Source organism: Toxorhynchites rutilus, chromosome 1 (genome assembly GCF_029784135.1).
Source record: "Toxorhynchites rutilus septentrionalis strain SRP chromosome 1, ASM2978413v1, whole genome shotgun sequence".
Classification (NCBI taxonomy): Eukaryota; Metazoa; Arthropoda; class Insecta; order Diptera; family Culicidae; genus Toxorhynchites; species Toxorhynchites rutilus.
Genome location: NC_073744.1, coordinates 200,515,510 through 200,537,067, shown reverse-complemented (window position 1 = coordinate 200,537,067; position 21,558 = coordinate 200,515,510). Strand labels below are relative to the sequence as shown.

Genomic DNA, 21,558 nt, shown 5'->3' with positions numbered 1-21,558 from the left:
GCACGCGTTCGCGAGTATGGATATAGGTCAGTTGTGCTAGGATCCGCAATTAGATTTCGTCGCGGTTTAACCTAACCAGCGACTGGAAGAGAACATACTGTATAAAAAGTATAGCATGGACACATATTCCCGATTCGAAAGGGATACCGAATTTGAACGCCCTTTACTTCCCGGGTGGCAAAATATTATTGAATGAAATTGTAACTCCTTTCACACTGGGAAGCAAGGGGCATCAAAATTGCTGACAATCCATTATCTTAGTATTTAAGAACCCACAAAGCATGTAAATAATCAGTATCAATAAAGAATCCAAAGAATAGTCAAGTGATACGTTCGGGTCCTCTACATCCGAAAAAGGTTTTCCTCCGGCGTGAGGAAGTTTACTAAGTTGCATCTTTCACTTCGCTACAGATCCTGAGTTACTCTGTTTCACTTGTGCTGCAAGTGGAACATAGAAACTTACAAACAAACTTGGAATTAGAATTGGCCTGTACTGCAGGACGGTTCTAACCAAACCCCTCCCTTGCAAGGAAGTTATCATTGGAGTTCTCGTTACGCGGGATTTTCATTGTCTAACTTCTGGTTAAGTCTGGTTAAGGTTTAACGAGAATAAGAAATCGAGGTGGCCCATACCGCCAAGATGACGTGATCCGAGTCCACCGCCGACCCGCCGTCGGAAACCTGTGTTCTACCGATTGCCCGGTTAGTTTGAAACATAGGATACGATCCATTAGCAAGTTCGACCGAGCTTCAGCGAGCGTTTGTTCAATCTCTTTTGCGGAACTAGTTCTTTTGTACCGTTCGCGAACGATTTGTCCTTCTCTGTCATGGCGCCTAACGTCCGAATTGTATGTAAACATGTTCGTTGCTCTTCCTCCATAGTGCAAGCAGCGAATAAAATCTAAAAAACATACCTACTTTATTCGTTAATTTGTTTACATGAACACTATCCGCGTTTGTAAACACATTTGTTCATCAAGTGAGCAATGGACGATTGGCGCGATTTTAACATATAATTTTGCCTGTTCATAATGTGGATCTAGGGATGGCATGGTAGTCGCGAACAGTATTGCTAGGATTCGTTAACATTTTTAACATGACTAATTTTTACTTCACTTACCACCAGCGCGTGTCACTGATAATTGGTAGCCACTATCAAATTAGTCTTGTGTTATGTTCGTTACGAGACTAATTTGAGCCAATGGAAACAAATTCGCCCAACAAGGACGCGACGCTTTTTGGGAATTTCTGTCGACCCTCATCAGATTAGCGGCATTATGAGTGCAAATTCTGCAAACCGCCACAACCACCACCACCATTGTTGCGACAGGAGATCCGTGGTGTAATTTACTGCCGGTACATTCATTTCCTGTCGTGCTAAATGTTCCACCAAGCGGTGTGAGGTGTTGTAACATGATTCGCAGTGAAGTTTAATTAAATTTACTAACCACCACCGCCCCGGTAGTGTCCATTTGCTGCTAGGCACTCAGTGGTTTCGTATCATCGCCAACTCATCCTCCCACTCGGCTTAGAGTGATCAGCCTTTGCGCCTCTGGGAGGAGGGGGTGGAGGTCTCTGTATGTATTTCTGGCCCGGCTTACCCTAGGTGCTTTTTGCCCCAGAAACTGGAATTTTCTGCGGTTTTGCCCCGTTCAAATCCGCTACGATGAGGGCAGCATAATGATGTTATTTTAATCCCATGCCGCAAAGGGGGTGGCCGCCAGAGTGGGGAGGCACCAAAAACAGGCTCCCCTTTGTTTCGCAATGACGCGTCTCGATGAAATTATTCGGGCTGCCACAAACATTATCCGGAGGATTCCGTGTGCCAGAAATAGCTGGGGAAAACCCACACAAACACACACACACACGCCTGGTCTCATCTCCGGGCAGTCGTCGTTGCGAATCTGGTTTACGGCATCAAACGACGTCGGGTATGAAGCTGTCATATGAGATGGCCGAGAGTGGGGACACATAGAATGGATAGTTCCCATCGGAGGGTGCATTCGGTTGATTCGTTGCATTATCTTCTAGACGCTACAACTGTCTTGTGTTATGACAGCTGACGACGATGAACAAGAGCAGTGGGCATTAGCCACACTGTGTCTTGCAACACGGTTCGAGAGAAATTAGATTCGTTATCACGACTCGACCGACCCATCCCGGCCCGGTTTACGTTTCAGTGGTTTATTCATGTTTGGGTTATCGGAGTTTGTGTTTTAGGCAGCGTTTACAGTCACTGTGTCTTTGATTTCGCAAACAATCCCATCCTCGAGCTGTTTTGAAACGCTAGACGCCGCTGTGCTGCTTCTCAAAGTAAGTTTCAAACCTGTGAGAAAATTTACATTTACATGGTCTAGGGGCGGAGAGAAGAGGGTTCACAGCATTCATGTTTCGGAGCGAAGAAAATAAAGTAAACATCGTACTCGGGGCTATGAATAATTTATCGAGAAGGAGACCCGAAGATTGGGACCGAGAGGCAACTTCGTGCTAAATTGGTAATCAAATAGGGTTCGCTTTGATGATTGATGACAACATTATTCAGGAACAGGGATAAAATTCGAACATTTTCAACAGCTAACATTCATCCGGCCTCATTTGAAATCAATTTTATTCGCTTCTGTAAAAATGAGAGAATTTTTCTACAATTTTTATCTAAAATCATCGTTTCATCAAGAACTGCTGACTATTCTTCGACCAACGAAAGATGAAAGAAAAAGTGACAAGCGCTTTCAAGCGGGATTTCAAATAAGGGGCTGTCCACACACCACGTGGACAGAAAAAGCGCGATTTTAGACATCCCCTTCCCCCTCCGTTTCTATCTTGTCGCAATTTTAAACCTCTCAAATTGAATTGTCAAAATGATAGGTCAAAGAACAAAAAGCAGGAAAAATTGACAAATAACGGGGGGTAAATAATCAAGCAAAGCGCATACCATTATTAATTTTTCTTTCAAAGTTTTGATAAAATTGCACTGAATGTCTCATGTGAGGGCAATATTAATATTTGAATAAATTTATGTAATTATAAATATGTTCATATAAACCTTCCCATCTTATCATCCTTCATTAAAGACCTTGCGTCCAGAGCTGCAATCCGTCACCGTCAATGTCACAAAAAAGCTGACCATAGTCACTCAATTCCTCTCACGGCACGTGAGATCCAAATATTCAGTAGTGATACCCACTCTTTTGTTTCTGACACCTAACCAAATGACGGTTGGTACCAATGCCTCTCACTGCCCATCGCTCTGTTTACAACTTTACGTTACGAGAGCGGTGGTTGTGGCGTATGATGGTAGTAGAAATGTGAGTGATCAGTCAGTTCCAATCATTTTTGACAATCGCGACGGTTGTTTAGATTCGTTTGTTGAAGTAGAAGTTGTTGTTGTTGTTGTTAGAGATGTCTAAATTTTTCGTTTATTCGATTATCGATTAATCGTGGGCCAATATTCGATTCATTCGAACAATTGTTCTTCAGTATTCGATTAATCGAGCGAATATTTATTTCTTGTTGTATGAACAGACATATATAATAAAAAATATTATGGTGTCATGATTTTAAAAGTTACATTAAATATAATTTTCAAATGAACATGGTGCAGCATAATGGTTTTTGAATGAAATGGTATTTTATTATATTGATAAATTTACCATTTCATAATTATTTGCGGATCATGAAAACGATCCGATTGAAAACCGACAAGGCGTGTTTTTTTTTGTTTAGTTAATAAACGTGAGATGAACACAAAAATTTTATTTTTTCATAAAACGAAAGAAAATTGCGATCTCAAAGAATCGCTCAAAAATCATCCACTTGCATTGAGGCTTTATTGAGAAACTTCTTATACCGTGCCATTAACTGCGCCACGAACAATTCCAGATGGAATATATGTTTGCTTCCTTGTTGCATCCGGTGTTCATAGTACCCGGCAAAATTCAACGTTTGCGTCTTCAGACTCATATCGCAATTTTTAACCAGATTCGGTACCAATCCACATATTATAACATTCGATAGAACGCCTTGGGATAGCAGTTCGTATAGCTGTTTCTCACCACTTCCAGCAATCTTACAATTTTACATTCAAAATTTTAAAAATATCCTCCTAAGATAGAGCCGGCACTCTTATTCCCAAGCAACGACTCCTAACCGCGGTAATAACCCGCGAAGTAGAATTGACGCACAAAATCAATCTGCACGTAGACAAATACTTTTCAATGGTTCTTCTCAGCGCATCCTGGCTATCTTTGGTCAGCTAATCCACTTCGGACAAGACGAGTCTCATATTCCCTCTACCCACTAGGATCAATTTGCTTGATCAAATTCGACACGACCACCCTGTTATATATCACGGCAACCGATGAATTCAACTCGATGTGGTAATTATTGCTGATGGTCCTGACTTCCACCTTCCGGTTCTAGGGCGTTGTGAAATTGATTATCTCATTGCGTAGCCGTTCCGCGCCCGGTTGGTAAAGTTTCCGCAGCAGACACATGATGCGAGTTTTCTTACTGGCCTGGAAGGACCGTAGAACATGCGGGAAGTCTCTCTGGGAGCAAAGCTTAATCAGGTGCGTAACTTGCGTTTTGTGGTAGTCCACTTTGGACAGCTGGCGCGGTCGGTAGCGGTCAACCAGAGAGCCATTGTACACAAAAATATTTGATGTATAATGTATACAAAAATACTTGGTGACTTGTTGTTTTCGTGTTGGCCTTTGTCAAAGTAAGAGCCCCCGCATGCTGCAGACTGACTTGTCGACCGATAATTCGTTCGGCTTCTTAATCAGTACGGAGAGGTATGCATGTGCGCACATTACACCGATTCAATTGGGTCGGTTTTTGCACCAGTACGCCGATCCGACCAAACTGTCGGCTGAAAAAAAAGACTGTAGTGTGCGGGGGCTCTAAGTGTCATCACTTCCAGAGATGCCAGATGTTTTTTTTTAAGTCTTCGACAAAAAATTGAAATGTTGATGTGTATAAATGGCAGATATTTTTGTAACCGCGAGAATAGCAAAGTAATGTATGAAAAAAGGGGTTGTTAGCGCAGGGAATCAAATCATAAAGAGTAGAAATACCATATCCCTGCAGCCAGTAACTGAAAATATAAGTCTGCAACAGGATAGGCAGGACATCAAACATCAGTAAAATTGCAAACATGTCTACAAATTTAACACCGTTGCAATGATGAGAAACAAATTTGGTAAAAAAAACGAAGTCGAACGGGTTTCAAAATGCATTATTTTGCTAATTTCAAACCCGATCGGGATCCGCAATTGGCGATCTAACGCAAAACGTAAACGATCGGTGAGACATCTGGATTTTGTTTTTGAACTAAGAAAATGATGCTAATGTAACCTAAAACTCAAAAAACAAATCACGTATATTTTACTTCCGGGCTTTCCAAGGTAGTTCTCACATGCAGGAATCGGGCATTTTTCTACTTGTGTTTGATTGTGATCTCGAATTTCCTTCTTTAATTCAACCATTGTCAACATTTTTATAGTTTTCACTACTGAAAGAGGTAAATAAATAACATGTTATATATAAAATTGCGCAGAATTAAATTTCTTTCAAACTCATCGCAATCAAATAATCTTTTATGATTATAACATTGTAATTTATGGAAAGAACTACAAACCTTCCATAAGCTCACATGGCAAAATTTAAAACCATCATCACTTTCACCGCAGCGCCGCCTAGGTGTAGATTTGTACGTTAGATCGCCAATAGAGGGGATAGTCAAGGCGTGTCATTCCACAACTAATGAGTACTAATACAAATGACACGTGTAATACTACGTAGAGTCGGTGAAGTGCCATTAAAACATTAAGGCCATCTGAAAAGATGAATAGAAAATACATGCCTGAAAATACAATATTCTTCAAATTATATTTAAAATGAAACTGTATATTCACATCTGGCATCCCTGGTCGTAAAGAACGAACACAAAGAGGCGAATATTGTGAATATCTCCAAACACGAAACCATCAGCTAGACTTTTGAGTGTCGCACTATTCTCACATTTCAGCCAAGACAGGTCTATGGCACTAGGTGAGGCCGTTTCGTCACTAAGTTGGTTAGGGGAGCGGTATATGAAAACAGCACGGAAGAAAGTAGAAGGGGAATTATTTGCTTGTAGCGTGAAAGAGACAGACTGATCACGAGCGACCTTCGGCAATAGCGTATTGTGTTTTGTTTACAAACAAAACACAGTAGACTTCCAAGATGGCTGAAGAGTGGTTTTAGCAAGTTGGCCCACCTTAGAATATACTTCCAGGCGCCTTGATTTCAGCAACAGGTCAAGTAGAAGCTCACCATGTGTAAGTGTTGTGATAATACTCTTCTCACACTATTAAACTGGCTTCGGGATGGTCACCAAAGATAATCGTAGTACAAAATTTGTTGATTATCTTTGTGTGAGTACCATCACTTGATTCTCACGACAAATCGCAGCTCTGCTTGCGTCAAGACAGCAAGAAATCAATACACTCTCAAATCAAATAGGCCTGGGAAAAATATATTCTTCATGTAAACAAGCGATGAAAATGTGGTCACTTTTTAGTCAGTAAATAAAATCAGTCAGTCAGTATGATGAACTAAATGAACGAGGTGGCTGTACAAAATATGATGGCAGGAGTTTCCCAGAAACCTGGCAACTCTGATTGGGTCAACCGGAAGCTCCGCTGATTTTTTCAGAACTAAAAATTCACCAGTTTAAATGCATTCTTGTTTGATCAAATTTTGTACGTAACACCCTTTATTTCTATATTCTTACGAAAAATGACCAAATTGTTCAACATTCTAAGCTAATGTCCATTGGATGTATGCGCTAACGAAATTGATCTTTGTTTGAGGGTGGTAATGGATTTTCAGGCAAATAAATAAAAATGGAAGGCCAAATGTGTTGCTGAGCGCAAAACCCGAATAAGGAATGATCCAATTTGAGCTGTCTTTATTTTGTTGTATTGGTCTCTGTTCCTAGATCAATGTTATGGTGAGAAAAAGTTTTAAACTTTTGAAAAGCTTTGAGAGAAAGTTTGAAAAAAAATAAATTATACACTGCGTTTCACAACTATAGAACAACTCACTTTTTCTGAGTTTCACGAGACATGTAAGAAGTCGGTTGAATTGAAGTATATAGTGTAGGTTATAACAACTATCTTCACTTAAAAGACTGGCCGTTTGAACTTTATTGTTGTGTTCAGGCGCAAAACATTCAAAAAAACAAAAATTCCAGTGTTTCATAACTATAGAACCAGATGGAAAAACTCTCACTCCTTTACAAAATTAACGTCAATTTCACATGAACTACAATATGTTTCTAATTCGTAGATCATCTTTAGTTCTCAATCAGTTCAAATAACCCATTCTGGGTGCTTTCGATCAAACTGTGCCATGTTGTAGTGTGTATATCGTTCTACGTTGAAGATACTGCTCGTTTAAGCTCTTCAAATCACTCATACTGCTTGTGAGCTGCATCTACTATTTGTACTATCACTGTATTAAGTTCTTGATAGGTTTTGATCTGGTAAACAAGTTGACTAGTCCATAATCTGAAACCCCTATTCAATAAAACATGCCTTGTCTTTGCGGATTTTATTAATTGATGCCAAATTATAACACTATATACCTCAATTCATCCGACTTCTTGCATATCTCTTGAAACTCAGAAAGAATGAGTGGTTCTATAGTTGTGAAACGCAGTGTACTATGACATTGTTGTTAGTCCAATTGGATTTCGCGTTTGCGGAATGAAGTTTCGTGTTCCGTCAATGTGAAGCGAAAATTATTCTCAGGTGGAATATAAAAGTTATGAATAAAAATTTACTTTTCTTTATCAAACATGTATTCCATGTAACGGAGAGACATGTTATTTGCAAATGAATCAAGAATCTTGAGCGAAAATTATGTCTGAAAATAAATTTATATTATAGTGGTGAGTTTTGCTTTAAGCAATAGGAAATTTATAGTAAATGGAAATTGTAAAGATCAATCAATGGAAAATTCTGCGATTGAACCCACGAACGTTCGCTCATGAAGAAAACGTGGATGTTCGGAAGAATTCATATAAAAAAAAATATAGGAGGTTGTGTCCAAGATACGACTGCATTGTTGACGTAGAACTACGCTGTTATTTTATATAAGTCGCTCGTCTATACCTTCGGATATTATTCTATAATGCTGTGGAATTTTAGAAACAACTGCCTAGTTGAATAATCTCTGAAATGGTTTTTTCATTGTAGAATCAGTTGAAGATAATTGATTGATGATTCATTCTTGCCCTCGCAGAACAATACACTAGCTGATCTTATGTCGCAATTTATTTCATGTCAATGCATTGAAAAGTTACCTCGAACGCTATTCCGGTGGCCTTTTCCGCAATTGACATAGACTCGGCTACAGTCGATTATATACATGTTGCACCAGCACCATTATTCCACATCTCATAACTACATCAATATATCTTTGGCACCGCATGGAAAAAACAACAATGACAACACTTGCAAGTATCAAATATCATGCTACATGTTATTTGGTATTGCCTCAATGGAATCGCTCCTCTAGGCATCGTTCATAAAGGGTGTGTCACATCAAATTGCATCACGGAAAAAACGCTGTAGAAATTTAATTTTTAGGAATTATATCTTCAGCTTTTGCTTATAATCAGATAAGAGTGTATAGATCACGTTGGCCATGCTTCACTGTCAATTCTTCGTAAATTTGGAAAAATGTCGTCGAACGAAAAAGAGCGTAGTGAATTAATCCTGTGCACTCATTTCGAGAATCCGGAGTTGTCACATCGGGACATCGGTAAGATGCTGGGAATCGTCCAATCCACGGTCAGCAGAGTACTAAAACGATACTTCGAGAACCTAAGCATTGACCGGAAGGTGACGAACGGCAAAAATGGATGCTCCGTCAGTGAAAAAGATCACAAGCGCGTAGTTAAGCAGTTACGACGTGATCCGAGAAGTTCGGTCCGGGATGTCGCCAATAAGCTGAATTTGTCAAGTTCATTCGTCCAGCGGACCAAGCAGCGGGAGGGCCTGCGTACATTCAAGGTTCAGAAGGCTCCTAACCGCGACGAAAGGCAAAACGTGGTGGGGAAGACGCGAGCCCGGAAGCTGTACACCGAAATGCTGACGAAGCCGCATTGCCTGGTAATGGACGACGAAACCTACGTCAAAGCGGACTTTCGTCAGCTGCCGGGCCTGTTGTTCTTCTCCGCAGAGGACAAATTCTGCGTTCCGGAGGAGATTCGCAAGCAGAAACTATCCAAGTTTGCCAAAAAGTACATGGTATGGCAAGCGATCTGCTCTTGCGGAAAGCGGAGCGCCCCCTTCGTGATGACCGGCACGGTAAACGGGCAGGTTTACCTTAAGGAGTGCCTACAGAAGCGCTTACTACCACTATTGAAGCAGCACGAGGGCCCGACCATCTTCTGGCCGGATCTCGCTTCGTGCCACTATTCAAAGGACGTGTTGGAGTGGTACGAATCCAACGGGGTCACCTTCGTGCCAAAGGAAATGAACCCGCCCAACGCGCCGGAGCTTCGCCCAATAGAGAAATATTGGGCGATTATGAAGCAGGTCCTCCGGAAGAACCCAAAAGTTGTCAAATCGGAGGCGGACTTCAAGAGAAAATGGATTTCTGTTAAAAAAAACTACAACCTGACGTTGTACAGAACCTTATGGACGGGGTAAAGAGGAAGGTGCGAGCATACGGGCTTGGGCTCGAAGTATGAATAAAAAGAAAATGCCAAAAGTTGTTTAATAGTTTTTATTTTATTGTCTAAAATTTTTAAAAGGATCGGTCTACTGGGCGAATTTCTACAGCGTTTTTTTCGTGATGCAATTTGATGTGTCACACCCTTTATAACATAAACCAAGCGCCAACAAGCGTTAGCCATAGCATGCATACAAAGCCATACATTGGGGGCTTGAAACTACTAGGAATATAAACACTTCTCATCATTCTGCGCTATTCTCAAAACAAACGCTTGTTAATAATGTTAATAATGCTGGCCTCGAAAAAAGTTACATTACTTTCTCATGCTCGACTTAAGCACAGCTGTCACCCTTAGTGGAGGAAGTTTTGCTACTGGCAAGCGAAACCTAATCACATACTAATACCAGAACGACATTTACTTTCTTCTTGGTGACTAAACAAGCAAAATAAACTCTTTTTGTTAATATCAACAACCTCGAAAACAGTAGCATTGCTTCATTATGATCAAGATTAGCGCAAATTCAATCCTAGTTGAAGGCAGTTTTGCGACTGGCATGCGAACCCGAATAACTTATAATATTCCAGTACGACATTCAAGATGCCTGGTATTCCCCAAATAATTTTTTGGCGCACAACCTTAACGCCTGCTTCACCATAACGTCAGTTTAATGCATTGATGCAATATCAAAGGCACCAACGAAGCCATGCTTGGAAAAAGACTGAATTATGCCACACAGCTTGTACTCTGCTGTAACATCCATCGATGCGAGTTCGCTGATGAGTTTGTCAAGAGCGACCGGGTGCCTGGGTAACGGCGTTTACATTTCCGACCGATGCGCCGAAGTCGCCTACTTCGCTGGTGTTCGATGCGGTGTCACACTCGAGGAGGCTCGGTTCAGTGCGAGCGCTTTTCACTGCACCAACATCGCGTGCCTCATTAGATGATGCTTGCCTCGAAATTGTTTTGCCCCTGGCAATGCGTTCGTTTTTTGCGGGGCTCGAGCATGCCTTCCTCTTCTTCTTGCTCATCACACATTACGCCAAGCGCCTAATTTATGACGCGGAAAGAAAAACACACGATACGAATAACGCGAAAAACGAACTGAAAAAACCACACGACGATATCCAAGTTGGATTACCACTGGTGGGGTCCAATCTTAGATCGAAGCGCAGCGAAAGTAAAGTGATCTGGATTGCTCAACAGTCCGATGCCGAATAAAATTTTGCCTCAGCGAGATCCAATGTTTATACTCTAGGCAAGTGTTCCCCTTCATTCTTCTTCTTATCCTTTGTTCACGGAGACTTCCTTCTTCTTCTTTCTTTGTTTTTAAGAGGCTTTAAACTTATAGGAGACTTCCTACAATTCCTCCGTTATTGACAGCTCTATTCGGGAATGCACACAAATGGACAGAACAAATGTATGGGAAAATGGAAACGCTTAAAGTTTTCATGAGTTTAAACCATTTACAAACCAGGGGATTCGAATGTGTAGCATATTAAACAAATCTTAGGGAATTTCCGGTTCGTTTAGTATGTAAATCGCCAAAATCCGTTCGCGGCAAACATAGTTATTAACGTTAACTTTATTTCATAAAAACGTGACCTGTTTTCTGATTTGGCACCCTTAATGAAAGACGTAGTTCTACGTCAAAATAATTTTAGGGCCGAACGAAGTTCGCTGGGTCAGCTAGTTTATAATAGAAATGTGAGACGTTGATGTTTTCTCCGCGTATACTACACTTTTTCTAAACGCTTGTTTCTGTTGCAGTTGTTTACTCCGGCAGTTTATTCCGGTCACGCAATTACCGTTAGGGTATTCATAATTTACAATCACAGTAGGCTTGAGAAACATTCAAAGCGAAGTTCGTCAACTGTCACAAATTCTGATCTTTTCAAAACACACAGCCGTTTCGTTATGAAAGATGACAAAATTGTCAGTCCATCCAAGGAGGAATCCGTATCGAATAACCCAAGTTGGGTTGACGATGTGATTGGACCCGACGACTTCGAAGCGTTCGAGTTCAATCTGCACAAAAACTGGAGAGATTCAGTTCTGGATGAGCTCAGACATAACTTGAGCCTTTTTTTGACTGTACACACAAGAGTGCAAAGTTCCAAAAATGTGCGACTACGAAATCAGTTGATGCTGGATGTGCAGCAAGTCGCAAACGAAGCACCGGGAGTCTTAGTTAGCCTCTTGAAGAAAATTCAAAATAGATTCAAAATTGGACCCATCGAGGTGGGTAGCGATCGTCCTGAATTTGTTGAGTGAAATGACACCGAACCTTTCTTTTCTGTATCAGTTGGTTGAAAAATATCGATACCTGCTGAACTCCATCAGGAACCTTCGCCAAACGCCAATCGCGAAACAAGAAGAATGCCCACCGTATCGAAAGAAAAGAAACGAAAGGGAAATGTTCGAGTGTATCCCGGATATGCTGATGAACAAAGCGAGAGACTTGATTCTGAAGAAGAACGTTAGATTTCAGCTCGAAGAAATCGAGGAAATCAAGTTGAAACTGTTCATCCTGCAGGAACGCAGTGCTCGAGAGATCAACGAGATGCTCGAAGAGTCAGCGCAGGAAATGACTTTCAGGTATGAGGACGACAAGCTCGACTTTGCCGTACTTCAGGAGGAAATGTCCAAAAAAGTGCTTGCGACGAACGAAAACGAAAAACAGTACAACGAATTGCTCCAAGAGCACGAACAGAAGGCGCGAAAGTTGCGGAAGGCAATCGTACAGTTGCAACGTGCGATCAAGGAATATGACACATACATTGGGGAACCGATGAGAGAGCTGAAGGTGGAGGAGGACGAAATTGATCAAGCTATGGAATGGAAGGCTACCGTTTTTGACCCCCAGAACGAGCGCTGCCGGCAGCTGAGATTCAACGTAGAACTGCTGGAGGCCGAGCTGATTGAGAGACAGGTCGAGAAGTTTAGATTTTTGCACGCCGTCAGGGTGTTGCAGAGGGCTTGTCGAAAGGCTTTGGAGAGGAAAAAGTCCAAAAAGAGGAGGAAGAAAACGAAAGGAGATCGAGGTGTGAAGAGAGGTGGGAAAAAAGGTAGAATGAAGAAGTAGTGTTTCGTGAATCCGTATATTTCCAATAAAGATTCAGATCCGAAAGTTGAAACAAATGCAATTTAGCAATTAAATATATGAGTTAAAGTTCCGACAGATCATTCCACCTTACTAGAACATTTTAGTATAATCTACCCTATACTGAAGGAGTACAGCGCAAATGCGTCTTGCAGAATTTGGTTTGCTGGCATCGATCAAAGTACGTGGAATAAGAAGGTAGTCTACTCCCTGCTTTGTTCAAGTGTGGTAGGCAAAGGAAAAAAGCAAGAAATAGTAATAAACCATCGATCAAATCCATATAAATTTAAACAGTTTTTAATTTTTCAAATACAAGAACTGTCTCCAAAAATGTTTCGAAATTATGAAATAGCAGTTTACTTAATTATTTTAAAATTTAAAACTGTAAAATTATCGCACCTGTACTATAAAAATAATGCAATCCGATAAACAAATGTGTTGAGAGGTTATATCGAAGCAGTGTCGTTCCCGTTCCCGAGCGAATGCATTGGATCGGGAACGGGAACTGAAAACATCTCCGATTAGTTTATCTCATTCGAAATTATTCTGTTCCGGCATCGCGGGACGTGGTACTTCAACATTTCGCTGTAGTAAACAAAACCTGTTCAGTATGAAATCGATAAAAAACCACATAAAAACTTACTTGCACTGAAAAAGCGGTACATTATCGTGTTTACCTTCGGCACGACTTGCGATTTTGTCTCTTTTCAGAATTTTTGGAACTTTTAAAATCGAGAAATATTTAAAAAACTTCAGAACTGCGAACTAATTGAGGATTTGTTATTACTAACTTCGTTGTGTTTGTAACACATGCGCTCTCCGTGTGTATACACAGGAAATATCCCTTACCTTCTATTCTACGTACTTTGGGCATCGATAATCTAGATGGCCATCACAACTCTGTTAATTTAGTCCCTCACCGTTCAGTTTTATGTTCATAATCCTTCAGTTGCAAGAATTTCAATCATTTTGGCCCACCAAACGCGTTCGAGGCTCGAACTTTCGTAAACAACTCTAGTTACTTTTTTTTAAAATATGCAATAAAAAATTTTAAAAAAACATCATCATCATCATCAGTGTTAGTTTAAGATACATGTGAATAAATTTTGTAATTTCAATCAATTGGAAACGTATGTAAATAATTTAACGAAAAAAATTCCTCAAACAAACCTGTTTACAACAGATTTTACATGTGAAAACACATTTTCTTAAACTCTGCTATTGTTCCCGAACGTTTATTTCTCCGGGAATCGAATTGTAAAAAGTTCTGCGACCTAGTAAACATAATGTTTGGTGGCCTTGCATCGTTCACGTTTCTTGCATTGTGTCTATGAACATCACCTCCTCTTTCTAATCGATCACACGATCTCGATGTTTTATGCAATTTGAAAACATTTGGAATCAAAAAAAAAATTTCACCAACTGGTTTTCTAGAGCCACTAGAGCCAAGAACCACTAAAGTAATTGTCATCAAGGTCCTACGTCAAATTTCCGTTCGTGGTTCTGGGCACAGACCCTTCCACTTTTTTACGTTAATCAAGTTGTTGACTAGTGATTAGTGAAGGCAAGTTAAGTTAGTTAGTTAGGAGTACCGGTAAGCTTCTTGGTTTTTTTTCAAAAAATAATGCTTTATCCTGCAAAAATGGTTGAAAATTTAACATTCAAAGTTTTTCTGGCAATTCACGGATCCCTTTGCGGTAATAATCGGCCGGTTTGTCGGCTAACCACGAATCGATCCAATTTTTGACTTCATCAAAATTGGAGAAGTACTGGTCAACCAGGCCATGTTGCTTTTTTTTATATTGAAGTAATGAAGTAACACTCCCCGCAGAAACACTCTCGTTGGTACGAAATTCGACATATTCGAAGTGGCAAAAAACTATGTTGTTTACGCTTCAACTTTTCGACATATACTGAAAAAGACGCGCAATGGCAGTAGCTTTTCAACGAATGTCTGGAAATTTGATTCACAGGAACAACAATCAAGTTACGCCATCTGTTGTGAAACCGGAGAAACTTACCGGTACACCTAATACTACTTACTTTCTAGTAGAATAGTGCGGGGCAAAAGTGCGCATTGGTGTTTCTGAAACAAACGAGCAGAAAATTCGGCAACAGTGTATTCGTTTCACACAGTATTACACCAGCAGCTCACACAACACATAAACAAGATACATTTCATGAAAGTTACCAAAATTAATTTGGTAAGAAGAGTTTCGCGTTGTTTTGATCTAATTTTTTCAATTTTGGGGACGGCAATTTAGTTACCCAAATTAACTGGAAAGCTCTTAATTACATTGTCGAGAAAACCTTCATTCTTTAGTAGATAATAGTGCGTATTCGTTTTTGTGAAAAAGTTCAAGAGCTTTCTTCGGAAATTCGATTAGTTGAAACATTGCTTGTGGGGCAAAAGTGCACAGCGACTTTGGGGCAAAAGTACGCACCAGCGTTCTGCTCTCAAAAAAATATATAAAATGTTTTCAACAATATTTTTTTACTGCACCCATAATAGGAAAACTAATTTGAAAAAATGCACCCCAAAAATGCTCGGAATGGCCCGACAGAGGTTTCGGGAGGGTGTTTCGAAGCGTCGGATCGCGGCAGGCCTCGGTATTTTTCAAATGAAAAATGTTTTTATTTTCAACACGCATTCAATTCAATAACGGTTATGTTTCGTTAATGTTTATGTTTTCACGATGAACTTAAAATAAATATTGTTTTTTGACGTAGGATTACGTCTTTCGGGAACATATTGGGGTACAAATTGAAAATCGAAAACCGAGCACATCGTGAAAATTGTCCAATTTCAAACGCTTATTGCTCAGTCATTTCATGATGGATTGATGAATTTTTCGAAATTAATATATGTCATGAAACTAACTATCGAACAATTGAAAAATCCCAACCCTTATCCTAACGGAAATACCCACTTCTAATTGGTCGAAATTGACGACACATGCGGCGGGTCCCTAACAGAGACATCAAAACCAAGGTGCCCAGGGGAAATCGGCATTGCAAATATATGTAAGTCGGGTGCATTTTCATATTGCAAGTAAGGTGAGTGACACGATTAATTCTAGCAAATAAAATTTAAATTTGGAACTTTAATGTTGGTTGTTTCGTAAAATTTAATATCCATGACCGATCGTATATTGTGAAAAATTTAGGACAAGTGTAAGTGTAAAATTGTATATGGTAGCAGTTGTCTGTTTTGTTGTGTTTATTTTCATCCAAGTAAAGTTTATACGGCGAGAAAATTTGGAAAAGTGGAGAAATATAACAAAAAGTTATTTCCCATATGCTTTACATATAGTATTTGGTTCAGTTAGTCCAATTAAAATTCGCATTGGGTTGAATAAACACTCAGAAAGTAAAAGTTGTAAAAGAAAATTTCCTTCCTCATTTCGAATATGTTTTCTCTATATTAAAGTAACATGTTTTTACTGATGAGAAAAATTGATAATTGTGTACGGTATTGGTATTTATCTTATATTACATTGCACAATGGTCCAGGAGATGTATTTAAGTGGAAATTAACATTTAGAGCTCGAAAGTTATTCTCTAGACAAAAAAAAATGTCTTCGACCAAAATTGTCGATGAAATAAAAAATTTAACTTTCTTATCTTTATAGATAGAGGTAAACATAGTTCGACAATTTTGTAGTCCCAATGATTTGAAACATCTTTGTAGAGTAAAGTTTTTTTTTCTATCTCTTGAAATAACCGATATAGCGCTTTTCGATTTTTTTAGGGTCACCATTAAAAAAACTTTTTGATTTCAAGTTCTACATACAAACTGTCTTCGGAAGACTTTTAAAGCTTACTAATACAAACATTTAGGGATGCAGAACTTGTCAATATCTCAACTTCACTCAAAGTTATTGATATTTCTTCCCAAAAACACGCTCTCTTCAATTGTTTGTAATTTTTTCTGGGGCAAACATAAACAAAGTTTATTGACGGCATTAGAAAGAGCATATACATGATGTGTGATGATTTTCAACACTATGTTATTTTTTGTGTTTGAGTAAATTAAAATTAAAATCATGAGTTTTTGGGTAAAAGACATCAATAACTTTAAGTAGGAGTAAGATATTGACAAGTTCTGCATCGCAAAATGTTGGAATTGATGAGCTCTAAAAGGTAAACGAAGACAGTTTTGATGTAGAATTTGAAATATTAAAATGAATGCAAAAATCCCTTTGGTCAAAGCGCTAAATCGATCCAACATTTTGGTCACCCTGTTTTTGATAACAAAAAAATCAGTACTCTATCGTATGTAACAACTTTGTCGAAGACAGTTTTTGTCTAGAGAATAACTGTCGAGCTCTAAATGCTAATTTCCACTGAAATGCATCTCCTGGACCATTGTGCATTGGTGAGTTTTGTTTTTCTTTATTTCATCCATACATAACATAGGAGGCATCTCGTCTAGGGTCACAGAGGGTGGTTTTCATCACCACTTCAGTATCTTTTATCTGATACGCACCATCCAACGACTGTTAACCATCCATCTATCATCATCACGCGGTAAACACTGGTGGAGTGAACAAACAATATCTAACAACCAAACCAAACGGCCACCAAAACATTATCAAAGAGTTTAACGATGAAATTCTTCAAACATATCCAAAATCAACAGACAGCCTAACGGAATCCTACGTCAACTATGCGGTCGTGTCTCGTACACAACCCTCCTGTGACTTTTGACGTGGGACTACGTCTAACCGGAATATATGGAGGGTAAAATGAAAACCTAAACACAGAACATGCAGGAAAAAATGAAAGATTTCGAATGCTTATAGCTCGAACATTTCGTACTGGATAGAAGAGATGTTTGCATCACTTGATAGGGAATATTTCTACGCATCTATCGCAACTAACAAAATGTTGTTTTTCATTAGATAAACAATTGAATAACTGTAAAATATTAGGCGTTATCTAAACGCCCTAACTGCATCGTTTTGATTGGTCCGATTTACGGTTTCCCTAACACAGCCATCAAAACCAAGCAGCCTTGGGGAAATCGGCATTGCAAATACATGAAAGTAGGGGGACTTTTGTTCTCATCGAAAAATGTTCCCTAACACAGACTTTAAAACCAAGCAGCGAAATCGGCATTGCAAACACACGAAAGAGCCTAGAGGCGAGTGAACTGAAAAGTTTAAACCCTCTTAAAGCCAAAAAGAAGAAAAAGAACACACGAAAGTAGGGGGAGCTTTTGTTCCCACCGAAATGTGTTCCCTAATAGAGATTTCTAAACCAAGGTGCCTGGAGAAATCGGTATTTCAAATTCATGCAAGTCGGGGGTATTTTTGTTCCGACTGGAATGTGTTTCCCTAACACAGACTTCAAATCCATGAAGCGTGGGGAAATCGGCATTGCGAATTCATACAAATCGGGGGTATTTTTGTTCCGATTGAAATGTGTTTCCCTAACACAGACTTCAAAACCGAGGTTTCTGGGGAAATCGGCTCTGCAAATAAATGCAAACTGCGAGTACTTTTGTCCTCGCTTGCCTTTGTGCAGAGTGGAATATGTCTGTCCTAACATGATCTTCTAAACTTAGGAACCTGGGAAAATCGTGCAGCCACTAGAAGCGAATGAACTTCCCAGTTTCAAGCAAATTCGAGATTCGAGAAGTATGTACACTTTTGGGATGTAAACTTCAGAGGGAAATGTAAAATAAAATAATCGTTTGATAATTTTTTTTTGTCTTTATTGGAAAGATTTTCAGCCTTAGGCTGGTTCATCAAACGTTTGATAATTCTTCCGTACATATATTTTGTTCTAGTCATCATACCAAACGTAAAAGGTCCGTCATTATATTTACTTGTAACGAAGAACAATCAATCACAATAAATGAATTGACTTTACACGGCATTTGTTCATTTTTTTCAGTCACAGAGCAAATATATTGAACTCAATTGAATTTGGAAACTGTTTCATTCAATCAAGAATTTAATCAATACAAACGAATGATTGCTAAGCTAAGGTAGTTCTACGTGAACCTTGCGGTTATATCATAGATATAACCCACTCATTTTTTTTTCAACAATGAGCTTCAAATAAATCAGGTGAAGGTAACTGTGTATTTATAAATTTGATTTATTAATAAAAATAATTCTGTTTCAAATGGTGGACATTTTTAGATATCTTATATTGTCAGTCTCCTTCCTCCCAAAAATTTACAACTGGTATGTGGATGGCCCGTTATCATATTTCCAGATACCAACAATCAATCAGCACATAACAACATCTTCTCCACCAATAAAACATCATACAACACCCCTCACCTCCTCACTGGATGATGCCTACACACTCTAGTGATGATGCTTCTCCCGCTAGTAATTATGTATTTATTTTCGTTACAAGTTATCTCAGGAGTTAAATTCAATAAGTGCGCACTTTTGCCCCCAGTATGGGCAATGGCACCAACTAATTGATATCTCACGAATATTTATATTTATTTGCATTGAAGAAAGCACCGAAATGTAAGCATTGATATGAAAAACTGAATTCCGTTAGACTTAAGTCAAATTCCAATTTCAGTTTGGTGCACACATAAATAAACACAGTACAAATATCACTATCCGGAAAAAGTGAGTTGTCTTTCGATTGCTGTCGCTGTCGATACAGAACAGAACAGCTATCAAATGTTTTTTCTAACACCAAAAACTATTTATCGATAGTTTATACCTGCCTGTCAATCAATCTGTATTGGTTCACTGTGTATAGATTTCTGGTAATTCCTTTGCTGATACGTTTACTGATTTTTCAAGTTTCGTTGGTTATATTATTACTATTAGATAATGTTTAAATGTTTTCCAATTATAAGCGGTTATAAATAAGTAAGACATATAATATAAAGAATTTCTTCATAAAACATTATCATATGAGAAAGTAAATTGATAACTTCAACTCCAAATATTAGATATGAATAATGCTTAAAAGTTAAAATATTTGTTTCATTATAATAATAATCATGATTAATGTATTATTTCAGCCGCCTTTTGACGTAGGACTACGTCTTTCATTTCTATACCGGGGTGTAAAATCAAAGTTTCGAAAACGAAAGCGTTACCCCGGAGACCGAGATTTTGAGCGTTAATAGCTCCTAAACAACTGAACGAAATGGTATGATAAACACTTCATTCGAAAGATAAAATGTCTACCCGTTCTATACTTGTTACTTTTTGATCCAAAAACTTGTTTCAATAGTCTTAAAATTGCTTTCAAAACAGGCTATTGAAATCACCAATCGGTATATAAGCGAGCGCCGCTCGGAAATCCACTCAGTTCTAATTGAACAGCGATTGGAGCATGTTGTCGCTGTTGTGGTGAAGCTCTTCGTTTATCATGAAAGCGCGGATGAACGGTGTCACCAAGAGCCTGTTTGTGCACCCTAGGCCAGAAGGGAATCCATCAGGAGGAGAGTGATGCCACAAACGGTTCCCCGGGAAGACATCGCTACACACACATACACGCGCGGAATTCTTTCCGTTTGGATGCCATTCAGCATCGAGAAAGTTCCGGAAAGATCTAATCATTTCTGGAAAATAATCTGCCAGTTCCTCTGGGAATTTAAAAATACATTCATGTGAAAGAGTTTATTTGAATGTTTTCTATCCATGTAACACTGTGACCAAATACATTTGGTTTTGTGGTTTTTCAATCAATCGCAATTACAGGATAGCTTCAGAAGATTATTCTTCCCCATCAGTAGGATTTTTCCGTATCCAATATTGTATAACGCCCGCAATCGATTATTGCTCAGTCGCCGAAAGTTCCGAGCTCAGAGAGTTCATTCCCCTCTAGTTTGCCTTCCAAATTGCCATCGTAAACCACACCTTCTCTCGATTCAATCACACACAAAAAGCATACTTAAGCGATATTCTGGTGGTGAGACACATTCATTTTTCGTGAGGACATCGACAAGACAACATCGTTGCCTAACGTGCTGGACGAGGTGGACGGCGAAGGATCGACACATACACGCGCAGAATTCTTTCCGTTTGGATGTCATTCAGCATCGAGAAAGTTCAGGAAAGATCTAATCATTGCTGGAAAATAATCTGCCAGTTCCTCTGGGAATTTAAAAATACATTCATGTGAAAGAGTTTATTTTAATGTTTTCTATCCATAAAATATCCATATAATACATTTGGGTTTGTGATTTGTCAATCAAGTACAGTTAGCAGGTTAGCTTCTGAAGATTATTCTTCAGAACAAGGTTTTTCGTATCCTATATTGGATGCATAAAACCCTGTGCCTCCAACGTAACGCTCTCGTTTTCGAAGTCCCCCAAATATTCATTTATTCATTCATTCAGAATGGATTTAGATTCAACTTCAAACAAATGATCTCTAAATCAACGATAGTCCTACGTCACCCTTGCGGTTATACCATAGATATAACCCACTTCCTGTTTTTACGGAAAAGCAGAATTGATCGAGAAACTCTCGTTTCGTTTCGGATATTCTCTGTTCGACTACTTTTAATTTAAATTACTTTCTAATTTTTTCTGTAAAAATTATTCTTCTTTTCCGAATAATTTTAGTTTCTGAACCAAATTGTTACTGGTCCAGAAACTAAAATGATTCGGAAAAAAAATTATTTTCACAGAAAAAAATTAGAAAATAACTGTAATCTATATCTATCCCGGGGAAGGCCTCCCGGGTCATGGAGGCCTTGCCAACCCGCTGTCTCCCGGGCAAAGGAGATACAC

The 21,558-nt window shown here is 39.0% G+C and overlaps 2 protein-coding genes across 9 annotated transcripts in view; both read left to right on the top strand.

The window, feature by feature from the left end:
- LOC129766103 (heparan sulfate glucosamine 3-O-sulfotransferase 6) overlaps positions 1-21,558 on the top strand; it is a 173,269-nt gene that overhangs the window by 24,303 nt on the left and 127,408 nt on the right. The window lies entirely within an intron of this gene.
- LOC129761700 (uncharacterized) lies at positions 11,626-12,812 on the top strand. The gene is made up of 2 exons (XM_055759438.1): positions 11,626-11,968; positions 12,033-12,812. The coding sequence occupies exons 1-2, from the start codon at positions 11,645-11,647 to the stop codon at positions 12,810-12,812; spliced, it is 1,104 nt and encodes a 367-aa protein (XP_055615413.1). The 5' UTR covers positions 11,626-11,644.

Bases quoted from the DNA above. Each gene is read 5' to 3' on its own strand.
- LOC129761700 (XM_055759438.1), top strand. From the start codon at position 11,645: ATGAAAGATGACAAAATTGTCAGTCCATCCAAGGAGGAATCCGTATCG. The intron at 11,969-12,032 runs GTGGGTAGCGAT...TTTCTGTATCAG, and splicing joins TCAAAATTGGACCCATCGAG to TTGGTTGAAAAATATCGATA.